This window comes from Bos mutus, chromosome 16, assembly GCF_027580195.1.
Source record: "Bos mutus isolate GX-2022 chromosome 16, NWIPB_WYAK_1.1, whole genome shotgun sequence".
Lineage (NCBI taxonomy): Eukaryota > Metazoa > Chordata > Mammalia > Artiodactyla > Bovidae > Bos > Bos mutus.
Genome location: NC_091632.1, coordinates 21,922,495 through 21,946,683, shown reverse-complemented (window position 1 = coordinate 21,946,683; position 24,189 = coordinate 21,922,495). Strand labels below are relative to the sequence as shown.

Sequence of the window (24,189 nt, the reverse complement as noted above, 5' to 3'; positions counted from 1 at the left end):
TGGGATGAGTAAATGAACAAACCTCTATTTCTCCAAAAAAAGTTTAGGCTAATTTAGGTCCAGTTGGCTACAAAGATACCACAAACATAACTTGAGCTAATAATGGTGGGCAAGTAGAAAAGGAAGGATGAGGAGCAGTGAGTTTAATGGAAAGAGCCTTGAATGCTAGCTCTGTCTCTTTTACTATTAGTTCCTTGGTTGTGGGCAAATTTCTTAGCCTGTCTGTTTCTTTCTCCATAAGAATGAGTAGCAAATGATGATCTCTGAGGTCTCTCCTTTGCAGGCTGACACTGCTTATACAGGGATTAGTAGATGCCTTTTATGTTTTAAGAAAATGATCCTGCCAAACCTGCTGTATGGGGCTTCCCTGGTGGTTCAACTGGTAAAGAATCTGCCTACAGTGCAGGAGACCCAGATTCGATCACTGGGTCTGGAAGACTCTCTGGAGAAGGGAATGGCAACCCACTCCAGTATTCTTGCCTGGAGAATTCCATAGACAGAGGAGCCTGGTGAGCTATAGTCCATGGGGTCGCAGAGAGTCAGACATGACTGAGTGACTATCACTTTTTCAACTCTGTTGTATGAGGAATGAATGATATGAAGAGGCATTTTCAGGGACTTCCTAGTGGTCCAGTGGTAAAGAATCTGCCTTCTGATGCAAAAGACATGGGTTCAATCCCTGATCGGGACACTAAGTCCCACACACTACAGGGCAACTAAGCCCGTGCATTGCAACTAGAGATTCCGTGCGCCGCAGCAAAAGATCCGGTGTGCTGCAACTAAGACCCAGCACAGCCAAATAAATATTTTTTTAAAAACCATGTTTTAAAAAAACATCATCTTTCAATTTTCTCAATATTATTGACAAAAACAGACATAGGTGAATGTGCCAACCCTTGGTGCTGGAAAGGTTAGTAAAGCCTCATTTACAAAGCACTCTTAGGGCATGATTTCAGTTAATCCTCAAAACAGCTGCAGAAGGAGGCAAACCAGGTGCTGTATTTCTGAAGAAATGGAGATGTGTCCAAGGTCACCCCAGTGGCTGGGCACCACACCAGAGCTGCAGCCTAGGTCTTCTTCTCTCTCAGGCTGATGCCGTGTCCATGGCACCATGTAGCATTGTGCCTGGTGGTTCCTCCAGACTGTCTGTAACCAGTGGCACTAGAAACATCTAAGGCCTTTCTCTTGTAACATCAGATTGTCTCACACGCAGGTAAAAGATGTGAGCTCTGTGATGACGGCTACTTTGGAGACCCTCTGGGTAGCAATGGCCCCGTGAGGCTTTGCCGCCTGTGTCAGTGCAATGACAACATCGATCCCAACGCTGTTGGGAATTGCAACCGCCTGACGGGAGAATGCCTGAAGTGCATCTATAACACGGCCGGCTTCTACTGTGACCGGTGCAAAGATGGATTTTTTGGAAATCCCCTGGCTCCCAATCCAGCAGACAAATGCAAAGGTAACCAGCCATCGGCCAAATCCTCTCGCAGTTACACTTACACATCCTGAGCGTCACTGCACGGTCTCTTTAAATATTTACAGTTGTCTGGTCTAATGCAGCGTTGTTCCATAGAGGTATAGCGTGAACCACTTACGTAATTTAAATTATTCTAGTGGATACAGTACAATAAAGAGAAGCAGGTAAAGTTACTTTTAACATTGTTTTTTATTTGACATGTCTAACGTATTATCATCTCAGCAAGTAATCAATAAAAAATGCTTGAGATGTACGTTCTTTTTTTTCCACACTGCTTCTTCAAAGTCGAGTGTGTGTTTCACGTTGACAGTGCATCTCCGTTCGGTGACCGGTGGCTGCTGTATTGGACAGCACAAGTCGAAAGACTATTTGTGTCGTTTACTCTTGAGGGCTCCTCTCGGGTGATGCGCATCTTTTGCTGTCTGTGTCTTCCTTCCGTAGCCTGTGACTGCAACCCCTACGGGACAGTGAAGCAGCAGAGCAGCTGTAACCCTGTGACCGGGCAGTGCGAGTGTCTGCCCCACGTGACCGGCCGGGACTGCGGCGCTTGTGACCCCGGATTCTACAACCTGCAGAGCGGGCAGGGCTGTGAGAGGTAAAATGGTGGCTGCCTTTGGTGCAGGCAACCTTGGCTTTTTTTAAATTGTCACAGATGAATTTTTGTAAGTTATATTTCACAGTTGGTTTGGCTTTGTTCGGGAATTATTTGAGTGCCTGAAACAGGCGAGGCAACCTTTAGAGGTGATGCTGGAGAGCTGTAATGAAGTGATGAGAGCAGAGAGTGGAAGGCAGCGGCACCAGCTGTGTCAGCGTCACCTGAGCCACATTTTTTTAATGCAAATTATAAGGTCCTTTCTGAGACATTTAGAATCAGAACTTCTGGGGTTACAGAGGCTGGGAATTCCTGTTTTCAGAGCTCCAGCCCAGCGCCCATGCAGTGCCAGATTGGAGAGCCATGGGAAGTGGTTTTAGTAGTGGATCAGCAGTATTTGTGTGGGCTAGGTTAGAAAAAGAAGATCTGAGTAGAGCTCAGGAAAATTATTGGAACCTCAGGAACCTTGACATCTGTCATCATTAAAACATTCTGTTTTCTGATACAAAATTGTATCAGTCCTATGCTGAAAGGAAAAAAAAGAAAGGTTTGCTTAAAGTCTGTTTTTCTTACCCGAGAATTGTCATGTGTTGATTTATTAGGTGTGACTGCCACGCTTTGGGTTCCACCAACGGACAGTGTGACATCCACAGCGGCCAGTGTGAGTGCCAGCCTGGCATCACCGGTCAGCACTGTGAGCACTGCGAGGTCAACCACTTTGGGTTTGGACCCGAAGGCTGCAAACGTAAGGGGTGTGGGTGGCATAAAAATCTTCAGTCCCCTCTCATCCCCGTTAGAACTGTGAATCCAAAACATTTGACCAGCCTCCGTGTAGGCCTACAGCTCACAGTCAGGGCTGTACCCAAGTCCTCAGAGATGCTTTATTCCAGAAACATGATCCATTTCTAAAACTCAGAGGACCGAAAGCCTCTCTGGTTCCTTAGCAACCACCCGACTTGTGTCTTCTTTTATAGTGTTTCTGACTCTTCCTTTTTCTGGTCTTTCATATTTCCAAGGGATTGCCCTTTGATGACCGAGCCGCCTCCTGTGCTTAATGAAACTTTTTAATTGATCAGATTCTTCGTGCAGATGATGAAGCTGTGAGGGACTCTGCTCAGACGTGTTTGTTGACTTACTGACTGCAGTTGCTTCCCACCCTTGGGGCCCTTTTGGTGCGCTTACATGTGCACATCTGCTGCTCCTTGGCATAAACACTTGCCTGGAATTAGGCCGCAGAACAGTTTGGGTTTTTGCTTTTTGAATTCCTGCGTTTCTCCTGTGGAATGCAGCATAGGTCACTGACTCCGTTCAGAGAACAACATGAGTAAACAAACTACAAAATAACGGAAAATCAGCACTAGCATTCGGGTGTTCTAGTTCCTTAGAGAAAGGAAAAATTTAACGGTTGGAGAGATGAAGGTAGAGATGAGTTCTTGGAAGTGCACGAAAAGGGCACTTTCTGTAATGGACTGATTTCTACTTCATATATTTGTATAATTATTCAGTCATAGGAAATATGTCCCCTCCAAAAGATGCTCACTTTACTTTAAAATTTACTGTTGTTTTAAAAATGTCTGTCTTCTCCGCTGAGCAGGCATAACCATTTAAATTCTCCTAAATCGGCCTATTTTTCACAAAGCATCTACTTCTAATGATAGTACAGCTGGCTTATTGATATCACTCTGAGCTTAAAGAAAATGCAGTCTTCTGTTTTTTTCCTTATTATGTACCCTTTTCCCTTTATTCTGCAGCCTGTGACTGTCATCCTGAGGGGTCTCTTTCCCTCCAGTGCAAAGACGATGGTCGCTGTGAATGCAGAGAAGGCTTTGTGGGGAATCGCTGTGACCAGTGTGAAGAGAACTATTTCTACAATCGGTCTTGGCCTGGCTGCCAGGAATGTCCAGCTTGTTACCGGCTGGTGAAGGATAAGGTCAGCTGTCAACAGTGCATGCGTTCATTCATTCAGCAGATGTTGAATGGGCACTTCCTAAGCTCTCAGCTCTAGAGAAAATATGGCGAACCAGATAGATCCAGCCCTTGTTCTCAAGGGCTCAAGTGCCGACTGGGAGACACATAATAAAAATTAAAGGAATACTAACTGAGATAAGTACAAGAAAGAATGCAGAGAATAACTAGGGAGAACTACTTTCTATAAAGCCTCTGTGGAAACTCACTTAAGGTGAGATCTTAAGGATAAGAAAGATCAAGCTAAAGGAGAAGTGATGGGTAGGCTGTTCCAGGAAGAAGGAACGTGGGATACAGTGGCCTCGAAGCTCGAGGGTATCTGGATCCTGCTGAATGAAGAGGGAATGGTTTGTGATAAGACTGGAGAGATCGTTAGAGACTGCTTATGTTGCACCATGTTGACCAGAGTTAGAAATTTAGATTTTATTCAAAATCCAATGGGAGTATACTAAAGAGTTTTAAGCTGAGAAATTCAGTTTATACTTCAAGAACACTCTGCTGCATGCAGTTGGATGGTTAGGAATAGGGCAAAAGGGAAAGCCTAGACTGAATTAGATAAATATGTGTGTTCAGCAAGGCAGGATATAAGAGAGGGTCAGGATAGGGAAAGAGAAGAGTCAAGGATGGATCTTGGATTGTTTTACTTAAGGTAGTTGGAGGCACTACTTATTGAGATGGAGATGATTCAGAGAATACATGTGTAAGAGAAAAAAAATCAAGGGTATAGTTTTGGATGTTAAGTTGAGAATACCTATCAGAGAGCCAAGTGACGATATCAGGAAAGTAATCTCAAACAGGAGAGAGCGATCAGAACTGGAGAATCGTCAGCATGCAGAGTTTAAAGTCAGCGGAATCAGCCTGACATTTTTTCTTTTGAAACCAGAGCAATGAGGAAAAACTACTCCTGTTATCTACTTAAAAGTTTACATACCTGGAGTATGTAGACCTCCACACTTACAGAGCACCTCTTTGATTATTCTTTCTGCAGGCTTGCAATCAAGTTCTTCAGGAATGTTTATACAGCCTACATTTCCCTTTTCCTTTTTCATTATGTTTAGGTTGCTGATCACCGAGCCAAACTCCGGGAATTAGAGAATCTCATTGCAAACCTTGGAACTGGGGATGAGATGGTGACAGATCAAGCCTTTGAGGATAGGCTAAAGGAAGTAGAGAGGGAAGTTACTGACCTCCTTCGTGAAGCCCAGGATGTCAAAGGTACACAAAGTTAAACAAGAGGGTGATTTCTGTGAGGTGGTCCGTCTTTAGATGTGGCTCTTAGTTCAAGGTTAAATAGTATGGTTTTATAAAATCCTTTGTCCGTTTTTAAACTATGTTTAGAATATGAATGATTTCATCTTTTAAACATGTAGAAAAGAACCTGTCAATGTTTTAAGATACACTAAGCAGAAGTAATTCTCCCATTACATCAGACATGGTTAGATGTTAAAACCCAAGCATTTTATAAATCCTTGGATCAAGGTGCTCACCGTTGGTCTGAGGTTACTTTTGTGTGGGGTTTTTTCCATCATTGAAATCCAGGTGCTTGCCAGATATCCACAGTAAATGCGCATTAACATTAATACACTTGGGGCTGCAATGATCAGCTTCCCTACTGACTCCATTTCCACTATGAGTTAGAGAAGTCTTGTCAGGGTACGGGTCAACGAAAACTAAATATGTTGCTTATTTCGTGTTGTAAATGTTCCTAAAATTTTATAAAATGATTGACGTATAGAAGGAAGAAATTGGATGTGTCTGGTTTGAGCAAGATTGTTTAATTTTTGTAGGACAGTCCAGAAATTGTTCTATGAGGTAAATTTTTAGAAATGGAAAAATAAAATGAGATGTGGAAAACATGTTTTTTATTTCAGTTGTTACATTTTAAGTCTTAAACCTAGATTAAGAAGAATTTATAGGTTTCCTGTTCTGTATAAATAATGGTGGGGTTTTTTTTAGAATGTTCATTTTTCAAATTTTGACACACGTTTTTCCATTAACATATTCTCCTGTAACAACAAATTCATATCTGTCCGACCATATCCGTTAAAGAGTTGAATGTGGGGTGGTCATTCTTAGTGCCGATCAGCCACCTAAGAGGTGGAGTGTGGCACACAGCTCTGGTGCCAGCACCTCGAGCTCAGTCAAGAGGCAAGAAAGCGAGGTCGGCCAGCACTGCCACTCATCCAGGCTCCACACCTTGGTGGAGCCACAGCAGACAAGGCTCTTTTTAGCCACAATGACTACAGCCTTTCCTCTGCCCAAGCAGATGATTCTGTGGGACGAAGCACTAATAGGAGCCATGGCCGCCACACTTCCCCCTGAGCCACCTGAAGGATGGGGAGCATAATGGGTTCCTGCTTCTGCTAGCTTTGGGAGCCACCAGAGTGAGACTGGGGTTTAAAATCCACTCCCACTAAGTCCTGGTTCATGGAGTTCCTGGCTGACCTTTCCCACTTAGGTCCCAACTAGCCAAGAATAAGAATGTCTTCATAATGATTTATCCTTTCAGACTCTCCCTAAGTATTCATTTGTAGTTTAAACTTGTGTTTATTCTTCAGTTTTGAAAGGAGATTATGCAGTACAAGTGGACACTTGGAATTAGAGGGCTTTGAAGTGATCCACTTAGGTTATCTCTTCCCTTTTTGGGGGGATACTATTGTTTCTCTAAAGAACCGGCCAGAGAGATTGATAGGTTATCTTCTTGAAGTTTGGAATGGAAGGGGCTTCTTAACTTCATTGGCTGCTTCTTAAATCTAAGTGATTCTCTGTAATTTCAACTTGTTTTTTATTTTGTGTTTTGTTAAAAATCTTTGGATTGTCAAAGAATTGTTTAAGTAATATCTGAACGGGGTCATTCTGTAGTTAGAGGAGCATTTTGCAGTCTACCAGCTTTGCATGTGTATTGATTGGGTGACCCTGCTTCCAAGATGTTGTTTTCCAAGGCTGTACTCCTTCGTTGATCTTGACTTCAAGTTCTCACCTCTTGTACGTGCCTTCGAAAATTCAGATGCCAACACTAGCATCATGCAGAATTAAGAACTGGTCAGTTTGAATAAGACTGACTTAATGGTTTCTGTATATGTATATTCTCATGATGTGAGAATTTTAATAATGTCAGAATTATCTTTGTATGGGCTTATATTTGTTTCTTGATTGATTAGGGTACAGCTATGAGGTTTAAATCGAATGGGTAATATTAAGAAAGAACAATTCAAAGAACTATTCGAAAGCAGAGATTAGTCTGAAATTACATGGATGTGTGGGGTGGCAGCAAGAGTCTACTTCGTTTAAAATTTTAAGAATGAATTTAAAGTGCTGTATTTCAACTTCTGTTTCAAACTGAGTTTTTCCTAGTTTAGAAAACTGTGCAGCTCTCAGGGCTGGTAGTGATTTTACCAGCATTGTATTTTTATTCAGTCTTGCATGTGCTGGAGTGTCAAAATCTTCGCTTCATTGAGTATGTTTTGAGTGTCTTCTCTTTGCCAGTCATTGTGTAAGACTGGGATGCCATGTGGAGTAAGAAAGGAGAGACTCATCAAGTGGGAGAGATGGTGTGTTCATCTCCAGTTAAACACAATCGGAGACCATGGTTGAATGTATCAGTGGCGGTACTGCTGGGCACAGTGAGGACTGACCAGCTCTGTTGCTGGCTTTGGGAGACTTGTCAGAAAGATGCTGTATTTGGAAGCATGACGAGAAGCAGTGCCTCAGGTTTCATATGAGATGATATGTAACCCCCCTTCAGATAATTTATGAACTTTCTTCTGCACTGCTATTGCAGATGTAGACCAAAATTTGATGGATCGCCTCCAGAGAGTGAATAACACCTTATTCAGCCAAATTAGCCGTTTACAGAATATCCGGAATACCATTGAAGAGACCGGAAACTTGGCTGAACAAGCACGTTCCCGGGTCGAAAGCACAGAGCAGTTGATTGAAATCGCATCCAGAGAACTTGAGAAAGCAAAGGTCGCCATTGCCAATGTGGTGAGTGACTGGGACAGTCTGAGGGGGACTGGGGGAGTCCCTTGGTCATTGACAGCAAGTCTTTTACCGGTAGGGGAGTGCTTCCTCCGATAAATTGATGCCTTGTATCTTCTTGTTTGTCTCTAAACATGGCGGAAGAAAGCCACACTGCTCATAGTTGCCATCAAATAGTTATCCCAAACTGAATTAAAACCAGAGGACATCTGGGTCCTGTCTCTTGTTTGGGTCCTTCTAGGCAATTTAAGCTTTCTTTATTCTCTGCTGAAAATAGAAATAATAATCTGTAGTCAAGGATGCTGATATTAACTGAAGATCTCTTAAATGAAGAGGCATTCTTTCTCTAAATAATACTGATAAAATTTTAGTTTTGATGCTTGTTTATTAATATAAATAATCCCCTCCCTTGAGATCAGTGCCTTGTTTCCTTCCTCTTCAGTCAGTCACTCAGCCAGAGTCTACAGGAGACCCCAACAACATGACCCTTTTGGCAGAAGAGGCACGGAAGCTTGCTGAACGGTAACCTCCAGATCCCTTGTTAATGATTAAGTTGTGGCTTATGACATGTACATGTTCCATCCTACACCCACAGACACTTCCCACATAATTACTTCTGCAAAGTTTGCCCTCTTTTCTGAAATGTTACATACTGTACTCTGAAAAGAACTACATGTACTCTTTTCTTCCCTTTCCTTTGATATTAGAGTATTTATTTTGAATATTAGAATATGATGGTTTGGAGGGAAATTGTATCTACATATCTAAGGAAAATTTGGATTTTAAATTTTGAAACCTTAATAGATAAGCTCAGAACTTAGCTGCTTTTTCAAGGTTATTAATTAAAACCTTTTTGTCTATTCACTTTCGGTTGCGCTGGGTCTTTGTTGCTGCATGTGTTCTTTCTCTGGTTGCGCTGAGCGGGGGCCGCCCTTTGTTGCAGTGTGGGATTTCTCATTGCTGTGGCTTCTCCTGTTGCGGAGCACAGGCTCCAGGGCACACAGACTTGGTAGTTGTGGCTTGTGAGCTTAGTCGTTCTGCGCATGTGGGATCCTTCCAGACTAGGAATTGAACCCATGTCCCCCTGCATCGGCAGGCGGATTCTTAACCACTGGACCACCGTTGAAGTCCCTTGTCGTCGTCGTTGTTTTTAATTTTGAAATTTTTAACAAAAATGTTTTATTTTCAAGTTTCAATAGAAAATATTTAATAACCCATCATACATGTGAAAATTAGCCAAACAGATCATTTCATTCCTGATTAAAAGTAAGGCGATTTCTTAAGAAGACTTTAAATTGTAGAAGGCATCAAGTTAAAGCATTTTTTAAAAAATAAAATTGCTAAAAATGTAGTCCGTGTGAGGGCAGGCGTTTTTGTGTGCTTTATTCATTGCTGAAGTCCCAGTGCTTGAAACAGTATCTGACATACAATAAGTACTCAATAAATGTTTATAAATGCATTGCAAAACAGTAGACCTCATGGGTCTAGGGTGCTTAAATAAAACCTGGTAGAATTTTAGCCTCAGTGTCTGAGCAATTGCATTGGCTTTTTGCTTTAACATATGTGCTCTCTTTCTGTTCTCTGTAAATGTGAGTGTGTAAACTGCTGTAATTTAGTTCATAGAGCATTCATGGTTTCAGAGCTGGATTTTCTGATTAAAAGAAGACACCTGAAAACATTAATAGAAAGCTCCCAAGAAAAATTAGGTCTTGGAGATAAATTAATTGTGGTGTACTTCTTGCATGAAATTTGAAGGAAAGTTTATCAGATCAAAAAGAAGGGCCATGTATTGCAGTGTGACAATGTAATATGAAATTTTAGAGCTGAAAAAAAAAACTTAGCAGTTGCTCAGCAGTTCCAGTTGATATGTTCTTTGCCATTTGGCATTGAATTACTCTTCCTAGGTTGCATGTGAGAAATCTGAATAGTCAAAGGGGTTTTAAGATTAGGTAGTAACAGAACCAGAGTAGCCATTAAAGATGAGGTCTGAGATTTGTGTTTATGACTAGAGAAACGAGTTCTTGCCAGCATACATGGTTTCACGTATAAATATTCTTAAATAATTAAATTTAAAAGTAATTTTTAGGAAGTAAAAGCATTTGTCCCTATATATTTTATATCATTAATCTTCCTGGGAAGTGTCATTTTCTCAGATTATAGAATGCTTATTTATAAACTCAGCCCCACTGAAATGATAACAAAATTCCAAATTTATAAGACTTTTCAATATTTGTGGAACTCTGCCCATGGTAATGTATGTATATAATAAGGTAAGCTTTATCTGAATTCTGCTTCTTTCCCTATTAAAAGGTTCTGTTTCATGACTTGTTTTTCCTGTTATGTTATATAGCCATAAACAAGAAGCTGATGACATTGTACGAGTAGCGAAGACAGCGAATGATACCTCAGCTGAGGCATACAATCTGCTTTTGAGGACACTAGCAGGAGAAAATCAAACAGCATCTGAGATTGAAGAGCTTAATAGAAAGTGAGTACAGTTTAAATTGTTCTTGTAAGTGGCACCAGTTCAATGAAGAATTAAATGCTGGTGAGTTCAGGTCAGACATTGATGCAGTAAGGTATCTTTTATTAATCGTGCTTTTGAAATGATGCAGTAATTAGAGCAAGGGATCGAGAGCCACAGAGATTTTATTTGATCCAATTGCTGTATCAGCAGAGAATGGTAAAGACTAACCATGTTACTTTCTAACTAACCATGTTAAAATTCTGCATAAATGAGAAGAGAAAAAATAATCACAGAATAAGCAGAGAAAATAAGCTACATATATTTAAAAAGTGTCTGAAATAAGAAAGCGTATGGTACATTATATGCTATAAAGTGATGAGGTGAAATAGAAATTTAAGCTATATTGGTATTAAATAATAGCATTTTAATATAGCATTTCTTTGAGGTTTTGAAAATACTGTCACGATGATTTAAACTAGAATGAATCTGATGAGCATTAAGATGCTAAAAGGAATGTAGGTTTTCATTAGGTCACATCTTTTTGTTCCTTAGGTATGAACAAGCGAAGAACATCTCCCAGGATCTAGAGAAGCAAGCTGCCCGAGTACACGAGGAGGCCAAGAAGGCTGGTGATAAAGCGGTGGAGATCTACGCCAGTGTAGCCCAGCTCACTCCTGTGGATTCGGAAGCACTGGAGGTATTGGGCTGACAGCCTGCCTGCACAGACTTGCCACCCCCACTCTCTCCCCACCAAACACACACCCACATGCCCCCTCAGTCTGGGGGAGCGCTCTTCTGACTGCCCCTCAACTGTCATCAGTCCCTATTGAGTTGGCCAAAAGGTTCGTTTGGGTTTTTCCATAAGATCTTATGATATTGGCCAACACAGTACCTCCTCTGACCTCCCATTGACTTACTGGTAAAGTCAGAGTTCTAGGTTAGATACGTTAATACACCCCTGCCCTCACCCCATATAAGGAACAGGCTCACCCTTTTCAGTGAACGAGTGAACAAGTGTTACTTGTTCTCACTCCTCCCTGCTGCAGCAGGGGCCCCAATAAAGCCTTGCCTGAAAAAACTTATTGAGGTAAAATAATCCTGTGATTATAAACATTAAATAGAAAAGACTCCTTCAGTGATATGAATAATCACTTCTAAATCCACATTATATCTGACACCTAGATCGTTGCTCCCAGGCACTATCTGCTTTTGAACAAGAGAGAAATGAGTGGTTTAAATGAAAGAACTATGTCAGGATGCTTTGGGGCAAGCAAAATATTTGGGGATTGATGATATTTTATTTCATCTGTACTCTAATCATGAATCCTCACACCAGGTTCTATATAAATGGTGTATTTTTTACATTAAACTTGAAATATGTTAAGTTTCCATTCTTATGTCTGAGGTCTTTGTTTTTATCGTAATATTTTAAATCTCTTCAGACATGTACATACTGTTGTCGTCATTGTTCAGTTGCTCAGTTGTGTCCAACTCTTTGTGACCCCATGGACTGCAGCACGCCAGGCTTCCCTGTCCATCACCATCTCCCGGAGCTTGCTCAAACTCATGTCCATTGATTTGGTGATACCATCCAACCATCTCATCCTCTGTCATCCCCTTCTCCTCCTGCCTTCAGTCTTTCCCAGCATCAGGGTCTTTTCTAATGAATCGGCTCTTCACATCAGATGACCAAAGTATTGGAGCTTCAGCTTCATCATCAGCCCTTCCAATGAATATTCAGGATTGATTTTCTTTAGGATTAACTGGTTTGATCTCCTTGCAGTCCAAGGGACTCAAGAGTCTTCTCCAACACCACAGTTCAAAAACATCAATTTTTTGGCTCTCAGCCACCTTTATGGCCCAATTTTCACATCCCTACATGACTATTGAAGAAACCATAGCTTTGACTATATGGACCTTTGTTGGCAAAGTAAAGTCTCTGCTTTTTAATATGCTATCTAGGTTTGTACATACTTATGATTTCCTATATATGGAATTTGATAATAGGCGAAACTAATCTATGATGATTTAAAAAACAGACCAGTGACAGCCACATTGTTGGAGAGGTGGGTGGGGAAATGGACTGGAAAGAAATACAAGGGCATTTCCTGGGTGGAAATACTGTGTATCTTGATTGGGGTTTGGTTACACAGGTGAATATATTTGTCAAAACTCATTAAACTAAGTACTGTGCATTTTACTGCGTATAGGTAGGGTATACCTCTTTTTTTTTTTTTTCTTTAAAAAGGTCCATAAAATCTTGCCCTGTGCTATTCTTTTCAAAACTATCTACTAAGTATTACAGAGTTACCGAGGCTATCTTTTGGGCAGTTTAGGTTGTTTTTTCTAACATATGTGATCTTGCTTGCTTTTCATAGAATGAGGCAAATAAAATCAAGAAGGAAGCTGAAGATCTGGACCGTCTGATTGACCAGAAGTTGAAAGATTACGAGGACCTCAGAGATGACATGAGAGGCAAAGAATTTGAAGTAAAGAAACTTCTGGAGAAAGGAAAGACTGAACAGCAGGTTGGTTTGCTTTGCAGATTGCTTCATTTCGTGAGGCAAAAATTGAAATTGTCTGACTGTAAGCTGTGTCTGAGCCGTCACCACAAATTGCAGAAGCAACAAAACCCACAAAGAAGAAATCAGAGGAGGGTTCTCTGCTGCTGCCCAGGCCTAGCCTGTCGCATGCTGGCTGCTCAGAGTGGGGTGGCCTGGAGGCGCCCGGTCTGCTAGGAGGGAGGAGGCTTTACCTAGGAGGCTCTGTCCTCTCATCTGCCATGTGTTTGCAGACTGCTGACCAGCTCCTTGCCCGAGCTGATGCTGCCAAGGCCCTCGCGGAAGAAGCTGCCGAAAAGGGACGAAACACCTTACAAGAAGCCAATGACATTCTCAACAACCTGAAAGGTATGAGTGGGGAGGCAGCAGGGTAAATGTCCTCTGTGAGGCTGCTCTTCTTTCTTTTGTTAAAGATTTTTACTATGAGATTTTCTGACCACATACAGTATGAGCGATAATAGTATAATAAATCCTGTATACCTGTCATTCAGATTCAACAATTAAGATTTTTACTGCACTTACTTTATCCCTCAGCACCTTCCCTACCTTTTTTATGTCAAATATTTCAAAGAAAAATCCCAGAGTTCATGTCATTATTTACCCATGGTATGAAAACCAAAAAAAAAAAAATATTTCTTATAATCAAGATATGCCTATTTATCTGTTTAGTATTGGTAAATTGAGAGTATCTTTAATTTTCTTTGCCAGTTGCATCTCAGTCTTTGTTTTCTTTCTTTACCCAAGATAAAAAAGAACTACACTCAATTCATTGTATAGCCTTGAACTTGCCTCTGATAAATATAAGTTCTGTAAATACAGAAGCTTTACAGGATAATGGTTGAATGTATGGGCTCTGTGTCAGTGGGTTTGAGTTACAATCCCTAATCTACCTCTTACTCTTACTGTGAATCCTTGAAAAAATGATCTACCTTTTTAATCCTCAATTTTCTAACATATACCAATGATGCAGTTACAAAAATTCATAAAGCTCTCAACTCAGTACCTTACACATAGCAAACACAGAACAAGCTACATCTTTCAATATTGGTTGAGGTGGAGGTGATAGCATCCTCGGTTCTGCATGAAAATAAATGTTTCAAGTGAGAATTTGCCTTGCAGAAGCAGGTGTTCATTCTCACGAACCTTCCGTATCGGGCTGTGAGCTTTGTTCTCCTAAGATTTCAGTCCCTGTTGTTTCTCATTCTTTTGCCCTGACTTCCATTGTTCATAAAACAAAATCTCATGACAGCTCCCTGAAAGTTTCCCTTTTGGCTTGTTGAGAGTTTAGTTCAAATGCATTCCTGGAACCTGTTTTAGATTTTGATAGGCGAGTGAATGATAACAAGACGGCTGCAGAGGAGGCCCTAAGGAGAATCCCTGCCATCAACCAGACCATAATTGAAGCCAATGAAAAGACCAGGGAAGCTCAGCAGGCGCTGGGCAATGCCGCCGCAGATGCCACCGAGGCCAGGAACAAGGCCCACGAGGCGGAGAGGATTGCCAGCGCCGTCCAGAAGGTGTGCGCGCCCCTCCTGTCCGGAACCAGGCCTCTGCTCACATGTTCTCTGTTCTCTAGTCGTTTTCCAGGTTCTTTCCAGACCCCTGCCCCGCACACACACTGAAAGGTCTTGCACATTTTTTCCTTGACTCCATTAAAGTTATATTACTCCATCTTTGTCATTCCTTTTTAACCAAGCATTAGAGCAGGTAACCATGTTGATTAAGAGGGGAGAGTTACTGAAAGGGTCCTTTGGGACTGTCTTGGCAGTCCAGTGGTTAAGACTCCATGCTTCCAATACAGGGGGTGCGGGTTCAGTCCCTGGTCAGGAAACTAGATCCCACGTGCTGTGTGATACAACGAAAGAAAGAAAGGGTCCTTTACTCTAAAATCTCTACTATGTCTTGGTGGCAGCGTCTGAGTTGTGAGGAGGGAGATGGCTTCAGGGACCCATAGAGTCCCCTCCCACAAAAAAATCAGTTCTTTCTAAAGATTTTTCTAAAGAACTCTTTCTAAATAAACACAGTTCCCTGCCATGGATAGTTTATTTTTTTCTGTCAAGTCTATACAGAGTTTCATGCCCCGCCCACTTTCAAACGTATTTCCATATCTAAGCCCTACCGTTTTAGAATTTTTATAGCTGCCCGTGCCAGGATTCTTTCTACTCATCTTAAAGAATAACTTCTTTTGGCTGGCTTTCTCCTACTTAAAGATCAGTCTGTTTCATTTAAAGGAGAGATTGGAGCTGATTGAAACTTACATGTGTTTGAAAATCACATGCATTTTTTTAGTTTATTTAGAGCAGATATATCATATTTCAGGATTATGGACTTTTTGTACATTATAATGAACTGCCAACTAGAATAAGACTAGCTTTGAATAGAAAGTTATCCATGTGAAAGAGTCTGATCAGTGTGATGCGGTGGAAAGTATACACCAGTTAAATGTTGCTGCGATGTGACCCCAAGTAAAAATGGCAACGATAGAACAGGAATTTTTATTAACTGGATTAAATAAGAGGATACAAATAACAGTGCTGTGTAAAATGTTATTATGTTAGGTGGTAATGTTATTTTTTTCATTACTGCTATTTGTAGCCCAAATAAATGATAACATAATTCAACTTACAGTACAGATTATAGGGCAAATGATTGCCCTCTTGTTTCTGTATCCTAGTTTTGAGCGGCCGAATCCTTTAGAGAAAGGAAAACATTTTTTCATCAGCAATTGTTTATTTTGTGTCTAGAACGCTACCAGCACCAAGGCAGAAGCTGAAAGGACTTTTGCAGAAGTTACAGATCTGGATAACGAGGTGAATAATATGTTGAAACAACTACAGGAAGCAGAAAAAGAGCTGAAGAAAAAACAAGAAGATGCTGACCAGGATATGATGATGGCAGGGATGGTGAGTGATTTTGGCATTTTTGCTAACGAGTAGAAAGTGAAGGGTGTTCAGTGATGAAAGATTCCTGACTTGTTGAGGAGTCTCTTTCCTATAGACTTCTGTTTTCAATTGTGTTTCCTGATCAAGAATTGGGTTAGTAACTTACATAGAAGACAAAGAATTTGGATCTTCTGCCAGACTGTTGCACAAGAGTTCCTTTCCAAAGCTACTCTCAATTAAAAGCAAAACATTGTTTTACACATTTGAGGCTTTAGGACATTTGAAAGTATGTATTTATATTTTTGAATGAGTAATTCATAAATGGGATATAGTCAGAAAGGGGAAAAAAAAGGAATGCAATGAAAAGTTAATTTCCTTCCTCCTCTTAGTCTCCCAGCAACTTGCCTTTAGCAAAGACCAGTTTCTTGTGTAAAAGGACAGATTTGAAGATGACAAAACATACCAAATTTATATCCAATTCAGTTTTTCACTTATTGTGATGATGTGTATACATAGCTCTGTTTGTAACAAAATTAACTTGTGAATGTGTGGTCCTCCGAAGGACTGGGGTCCATTTTTCTGTTTTATGCAATATTTTGCTTTTAAAATACTAGTGGAGTCACAATGTAAATAATTTCTTTCCGGTTCAATCTGATTATAATCACAGTCATGACAGGACATGAAGTCCTTTGTGTGGGCTTCCCTCATAGCTCAGCTGGTGAAGAATCCACCTGCAATGCAGAGACCCCAGTTCAAATCCTGGGTTGGGAAGATCTGCTGGAGAAGGGATAGGCTACCCACTCCAGTATTCTTGGGCTTCCCTGGTGGCTCAGCTGGTAGAGAATCTGCCCGCAATGCAGGAGACCTGAGCTCAATCCCTGGGTTGGGAAGATCCCCTGGAGAAGGGAAAGGCTACCCACTCCAGTATTTTGGCCTGGAGAAGTCCATGGACTTTATATCCATGAAGTCACAAAGAGTCAGACACAACTGAGTGACTGTATAAATGATCATGGTAGATCATTTTCACCTTGGGATAGAAAGAAGAATTACTAAGCTTGTTAATCTAATGAAGTCCTTAGGGAAGTGATAACAGAAGTATCCCTTTGCAAATACCTTATTTTATTATGCATTTTTTGATTTTTGTTTTGGATTATCTGAATTTTCTATAGCAAGGTATGTCTCAAGTGAAAATTCCCACATAGTAAAAATGTGTGTTTTTCATATGTGCTGAGGGTCTCTGGATTTTATTTTTTTTAATGCAGTCATAGAATCATGAGATTTAGAGCCTGTTGAAAGAAAGAAAAAGATATATATTCTCTATATCTTCATACCCTCAAAGAGGGTATGGATTCCATTCAAAGGGAAGAAAAAAGATCTATCTTTTATTCCTTTTGGTAAATAATTTATAAGGAGCACAGGGCACCCTCATGTGTATTATCCCATTTATAGTTAAATAGCCTGAAAGGCCAGAATTGCATCAGTATTATTGGAGTCTGTAACCTATTTTTTTAAGGAAAAGGGTGAAAGCTCACAGTTGTTCCTAGAAGAGGGGGCTGCAGACAGCGGGGTAAATGCCATCAGTGACTTGCAGTCTGAGGGCCAGCAGCTCTGCTAGGATATTTGCAGACTGCCCGGGAAGACACAGTGGCTGCGATTTGAACAGAGATTAATCCTTTATTTCTGAAGGTTTTTTCCTCTTGCTTTCTTTTCTTTCTAAAATTTTCACATTGTTTCTCTATCCAAAAGTTTTGTATTTCTGTTGACCCAGAAAAAACTAGGAAAAACAGTTCTGTGTTGGAAAGCTCAAAGCTCCTGGTGTATATCCCGACCAGATTTATTTGTGAGAGCATCTGTTTTCTGATCCTTAGACACTTCCTCTTCCATTGCCATTTCCTGTGACTCATGCAGAAGCATATTTGTTCAGGTTTCATGGAATTTTCCCAAATAGATTTACCTTTGGTTGATTTTTTAAAATGTAAATTGTATTGTCTCAGTTTGTGTGTGTATGTGTGTGTGTGATTACAGGGGGAGAGGGAGTTTTAAAAGAATATCACATAATTAGGAAAATTTTCTGAGAAGAGGCTATTTCTAATAATCAAGTCTTGGAGGACATGTTCTAGTTCTAAAATGTATTAATTGTTTTTGTATTCATCCTTAAAAAGTAACTTGCAGGGACTTTCTGGGTGGTCCAGCGGTCAAGACTCCACTCTTCCCCTGCAGGGTTGCAGATTCAGTCCCTGGTTGGGAACTGTCCCACATGCTACATGGGGTGGCTGAAAAATAAATAAATTTAGTTAAATTTTTAAAAAAGGAGAAGCAAAGAACCACAAAAAAAAAATTTTGAGTAACTTGTTTCTGCTTGATGGGTTTTATTTTGAATACACCTTCATGTATTCTTGAGTAAGAAAGTGAGAAAAAGAAATAATAACATTGATCTTTGAAATACAGATACAGTATAGGTATACGACTACCTTTTTATGACGGTCATGTAAATTAAAAATAGCAACATCCTCAACATGAAGCTATGACCCCAAAAAAGAAGGGAAACCATCTGAAAATTAGATTTGTTGACTCATTGGGGAAAGATATTTCAAGAAGACGAAAATGTATCATTTATTATTTATCCTTTTTTGGTGTACAGGCTTCACAGGCTGCTCAGGAAGCCGAGATCAATGCCAGAAAAGCCAAAAACTCTGTTACCAACCTTCTCAACCTTATTAATGACCTCCTGGAGCAGCTTGGTAAGTAACTGTAGTCATTGTAGGCAGTCTTTGAATTCTTTGTACTGTTCTTGGGATCTGAGATCGTTGACTCAAAAGTAGATATTACAGTGCAAAGATTGTATAAACTGAATCGTGACTTTTAAGTTGTATTAATTCAACATGTACTTACTAGGTCCTTCCATGGAATCTGACCTCAGTATTGGAATCTGACCATGATCCAAGGACTTAATAAAATTTTAAAGGTTTGCTGCCAGGTAGCATGGCTCTTTTATGGTCAAGATTTATAATAGGGTTGAGCAATGATCATTCTTAGCTCGTCCCGCTGGCAGAATGTCTTCAGAGAGTTTGAAGTGAAGGATTTCAGTGATAGAATGAAAGAGCACTTTAAAGAATAGTCTGATGAGCTGATGGTTTTTATGCAAAATGAGAGAAAAGGCTTTTGTTTTGAAGGAAATATAAGCATATTGAAATTTTCCTTTAATCCAGTTTGATAGGGAGCAGGCCCCTTTATGGGATAGATGTACTTTGTCACCAGTCTGCGTTATAGAGCTGTAATTTCTCTAACCAGTGAGCTTCCCACCTGGCACTAGTAGTAAAGAATCCACCTGCCAGGTAGCAGACCCAGGTTCGATCCCTGAGTTGGGAGGATCCTCTGGAGGGGAGGGCATGGCAACCCACTCCAGTATTCTTGCTTGGCAGAGGAGCCTGGCAGGCCACAGTCCACAGGGTTGCAGAGTCGGACACGACCGAAGTGACCTAGCACGCACACGATACTCTTAACTAGGACAGCTGTGTAGCAAGGCATCCTGTTTTAATGTGTTAGTCTTTAAAGCTTGGTTTTGGTCAATGTTTTGTTTTGTGGGGTGTATGTGATATTTTTATCTCTTAATTTTGAGGAATAATAAATTATGGGCCAGCAGATGGATTTTAAAATGAAAGTAAGCTAGAAGAGGTAGCTTTTGTGGCAGAAAAGTTTGGCTTTTAAAGTTAGTCAGACTTGGGTTGGAATCGTTGCTTTGTTGCCTGTAAGCTGTGCAAATTTGGGCAAATTACTTAACATCTGAGAATCATTGATGTCAAATGGTCTTGTGAGAATTTAATCAAGTACAGTATACATCAAGTACCGCAGCTGGCTGTCTGTTTTCATTTATATAGAAATAGTTGCTTTCAAAGGGACTCTTTTTCATGCTAATTTTAAAGCAAAGCTTTGCTAAAATTATTTCAGCCTTTCAACCCTGGCCATTCTCCACAGGAGGGCTTCTATAATAGAGTCTAACTCTGGGAGCAGGGTAACACTCCCCCAAAGCAACCCAGTCTCCCTGATATCGAAGAGCTGAGGGCTTAGGGTTCTAGCTTAAAGATTTTTATGTTTATTAAAGGGCACTAAAAAGACAAAAAGATTACATATATAAACATGAAAAAGAAAAAGGGATTAAACGTTACTAGATTACCTTCAAACCACAAGTAAGGCACAAGGGCTAGGACATAGGAGCTATATATTCAGAAAACATTTCACAGAAACCATATTCTGAGGGAAAAAAAGAAAAAATCCAGCCCCAATGTTCATGATATGTTCTGCCCATCCCTGCTGGGTTAGGTCAGTGTTTGTACTTGGTTTGCATTGTTAGTGCCCCCTCCCTTTTTAATTAACTTTGACCGGAGTACAGTTGCTTTGCAATGTTGCATTAGTGTCTGCTCTTCAGCGAAATGAACCAGCCATGCATGTACACATACCCGCACCCCTCTGGACTTCCTTCCCATGGAGGTCACCGCAGTGCGTCAGATAGAGTTCTCTGTGCTGTGTGTTCTCATTAGTTAGGCGTCTAGTTCTCAGGCCACTTCTATGTAATGGCAGCTGCTGGTCTTCCTTTATGAAAAGGCTGGTGGGTTTGGGGGCCGGGGGGCGGTACTTGTGGAGTGATGTCATAATTCGTACTGAACACGTCTGTCCTCTTCTGACTCTGTAGGGCAGCTGGACACAGTGGACCTGAACAAGCTAAATGAGATTGAAGGCACCCTGAACAAAGCCAAAGAAGAAATGAAAGTCAGTGATCTAGACAGGAAGGTGTCTAACCTGGAGAACGAAGCCAGGAAGCAGGAGGCTGCCATCATGGACTATAACCGAGACATCGAGGAGATCCTGAAGGACATTCGCAACCTGGAAGACATCAAGAAGACCCTACCCTCCGGCTGCTTCAACACCCCGTCCATTGAGAAGCCCTAGCGTCTTCCTTAGGGAGCCACTGTGAGGCCACAGAGTGCCTGCACACAAAGATTACATTTTTCAGACCCCTGCCCCCCCCCACTCTCTGCTGCTCTCCACCACTGTCCTATTGAACCAGGAAAAGTCACACAGTTTTAAAGAGAAGCAAATTAAACATCGTGAATCAGGAACAAAGGGTTCTATCTAATAAAGTCTCTCTTCCACTTAACGGCGCTCCCTCAGACCCACCTGTCCCTTCCGAGTTGCATAAGGACGTGGCATCCTGCGTTGCTGTACTGCGGCTCAAACACTGCGTGGGAACCATTGTATGCCAGGGCTGAGCAAGTAGCCCTCCCTTTCTCACTGATGCCAACAGAACCTCCTCAGTCTCAGTACTCTTGTTTCTATGAAGGAAAAGTTTGGCTACTAACAGTAGCATTGTGATGGCCAGTATATCCAGTCTTTAGGCAAAGAAAATGCATCTACATCTCCTGCCCCTCCTCCTTTTAAGCAAAAAGGAGATACACCTCCTGTGCCAAAGGTATTGGTCATTCAGAATGTCGAGAGCCATCATCCGTTGTTTAGCTATTTGAGTTTAGGACACTGAGCCATCCACGGGTAAGGATGCAATGATTTGTGACAGTCTCCAGGAGAATATGAGACTGCAGAAGTAGGCCGAACATTTTCTCAGATGTTAATAATTGACTAGGAAGATAAACTTTCTTCAGATCTTTGGGCAGCTGATACTTTAAATCTGAACGGGCAGCTTGCACTCACCAACAGACGCCTTCTATTCCTATAAGTGGAATTTATACAGAAGAAATAGGGATATGATAACCACTAAAGTTTTTTTTTTTTTCCAAAATCAAACTAATTCTTAGAGCTTTTTTTTTAGTATATTAGTCTTGGAACTAGTGTTGTTACCTGGCAGAGAAGGGTGGTTGGTCCTTAAGATCTTGACAAACAAAGCAAAAGCCTCCTTGTCCTAATCTTTTCTAGCAAAGGGATAGAACTTAGATGTGACTTGCATTGTCAGGATCCCACGTATCCATTTTTCTTCCATTGGGGAGAGATGAAATATTAGACCCTTTTTTTAGTTTCCGTTTTCTTCTGATGTTCCCGTCACGTAGAATCCCTCAAAACACATTGTTTGCCAAATCCTGGTGGCAAATACTTGCACTCAGTATTTCACGCAGCTGCCAACACCATCTAGTTCCTGCACTTTGTGATCCAAACACCTCTAGACCTTCCCCTCCAAGTGTAGACGGAAGGCCCTTACATGGAGTTTCCTAGTGGGCTTCTCAACTTCTGGTCCTCAGCTCTGTGATTTTCTTCCAAGATCGCAGCGTGATGATTCTCTGCCACAAACCCCTTCCTCCTCCTGCCAGCCTGCCTTCAAGATTCATATATAGCCTTTAACACTATGCAACTTTGTACTTTGCGTAGCGGGGGAAAGAAACTATTATCTGACACACTGGTGCTATTAATTATTTCAAATTTATATTTTTGTGTGAATGTGTTTTTTTTGTTGTTGTTTATCATGATTATAGAGTAAGGAGTTTATGTAAATACCCTTGTCCTGTTTCTGGAATGACACTGTCTGCTCACTTCTTCACTCCATTTTTCCTCTTCACTGGCACAGTGCGTCTGTGTACCTCCTTCTCTTTCATCTGCCATTCTTTGGATTGGATTTGCTCCCCGTTGGTCTGCTCTTCGCCTTGTGTTCGCAGCGTGTCTGTTCTCTGACGTTCACATCCACCTGCTTTCCTCCACACACAGCCATGAGAAAGAGGTACCTGGAGCCCTCTCCCACTGCAGTCCTGGTGGTCCTCAACCACAGCACAGTGTTCTTCACGCCTGCCCCAGAGCAGGAACGCCAGGTTGACAGGGAATGCTGGAATTGGGAAAGCGTGCTGAAGGACATCTTCACCATCAGTGTGAGCCTAGCCAGGGATGAGCTGGAAATATCCTTTCTGGCAGTTGTTTAGACTGGCTGGATCATTTTGATCGGGAGGTGCGTGATTACTGAGCACTGGTAAGGCGTCAGGGGTCGCACTGTGGACAGGTAGAGTGGGAGGTGGTCTGTCCTCGTTCTTGTCCTTTCCGTCTCCTGCTCGCATCCCAGAGTTGACTTAGCGGTGTCTTGACCTGGCATCACTCCACCCCTCCTCTCAGGCCTCTTCTCCCATCACAGGAGGCATGACTCTTCTTGCCAAGTGTTCACATCAGTGTTTCCTAGCTAGTTCCTCTTGTTACGTGGTCACATCCCAGTAGACGTTTTGGTCAAGGTTGCAGGAAAAGGACTGAAGATAGACTGCGAAGGTGGTTCTCCCACCGAGCCCTGGGTCAGGTTCACTCCAGTAAGTCTTAGGCCACAGTGAAATTGGGGAGATGGGTGGTTTCTTTTCTCCTTTTCCATCTATGTGGTATATTTTTAAACAGAATTTTATTTTTAAAATAAAAGTTCTTTATAAGAGGATACCTTCATTACACTCCTGCAATATAGCCATTATTGTATTGTATAGTTCCAGTTATCTGTATTATATGTAATGAAACTGACAGGGTGGCTGCTGCAGAATGCGGGGTGTCGCAGGGAACATACACAGCTGTTCCCTGGAAGTTTCCCTTTCAATTCCAACTGTGGCCCTTTTCCATGTGCCTTCACTTGAGCTGTTTGCCTTAATCTCTACAGTCTTGCTCTCCAGGGTGGTAAAAAAAATGCAACACTTGGCATTTTTTTATGTTAAAAAGAACAGTATTTTATTTATAATAAAATCTGAATATTTGTAACCCTTTATACTTGGTGTGGCTTGAGTGTGGTACTGGGGATGTAAGATGTTTTAAAAGGGATGACAAAGGGGAAGCTTCTCATAGTGTATTTTTTGGATGATTTTTCTGAGAATAATCCAGTGTGGGTGAGTATATCACCTGCCAGTGCAGGAGATGCAAGAGATAATGAATTTGATCCCTGGGTCGGAAAGATCCCCTGGAGGAGGAAATGGCAACCCGCTCCAGAACTCTTCCCTGGAAAATTCCATGGACAAGAGGAGCCTGTTGGGCTACTGTCTGTGGAGCCTCAGAGAGTCAGACACGACTGAACACACACACACCCAATGGTGTAATACGCATATATATTTGTCTCAGATTGGGATACTTTGGTGTGGTACAGAGGCTGGCAAACTTTTTCTGTAAAGCTCCAAATAGTAAATGTTTTACCCTTTGCAGACCTCACAGTGTCCATTACAGCTGCTCTGCTGTGGGACCTGGAAGGCAGCCGGGGACAATCTGTAAACAAGTGAACGGAGCCGTGGTCCAGTGTAACTATTTACAGAAATAGG

The 24,189-nt window shown here is 41.4% G+C and overlaps 1 protein-coding gene across 1 annotated transcript in view; it reads left to right on the top strand.

The window, feature by feature from the left end:
• The window catches only part of LAMC1 (laminin subunit gamma 1), a 121,227-nt gene extending 97,579 nt beyond the window's left edge, over positions 1–23,648 (top strand). The window contains exons 14-28 of the mRNA XM_005893079.2: positions 1,214–1,459; positions 1,919–2,072; positions 2,672–2,814; positions 3,821–3,999; positions 5,093–5,249; positions 7,816–8,021; positions 8,458–8,537; positions 10,366–10,503; positions 11,035–11,179; positions 12,861–13,010; positions 13,277–13,391; positions 14,361–14,560; positions 15,788–15,946; positions 18,567–18,666; positions 20,616–23,648. Coding sequence (XP_005893141.2) covers positions 1,214–1,459; positions 1,919–2,072; positions 2,672–2,814; positions 3,821–3,999; positions 5,093–5,249; positions 7,816–8,021; positions 8,458–8,537; positions 10,366–10,503; positions 11,035–11,179; positions 12,861–13,010; positions 13,277–13,391; positions 14,361–14,560; positions 15,788–15,946; positions 18,567–18,666; positions 20,616–20,872 — 2,429 coding nt within the window. The 3' untranslated portion in view covers positions 20,873–23,648. The remainder of the gene's footprint in view (positions 1–1,213; positions 1,460–1,918; positions 2,073–2,671; positions 2,815–3,820; positions 4,000–5,092; positions 5,250–7,815; positions 8,022–8,457; positions 8,538–10,365; positions 10,504–11,034; positions 11,180–12,860; positions 13,011–13,276; positions 13,392–14,360; positions 14,561–15,787; positions 15,947–18,566; positions 18,667–20,615) is intronic.
• The last annotated feature ends 541 nt before the right edge of the window (positions 23,649–24,189 follow it).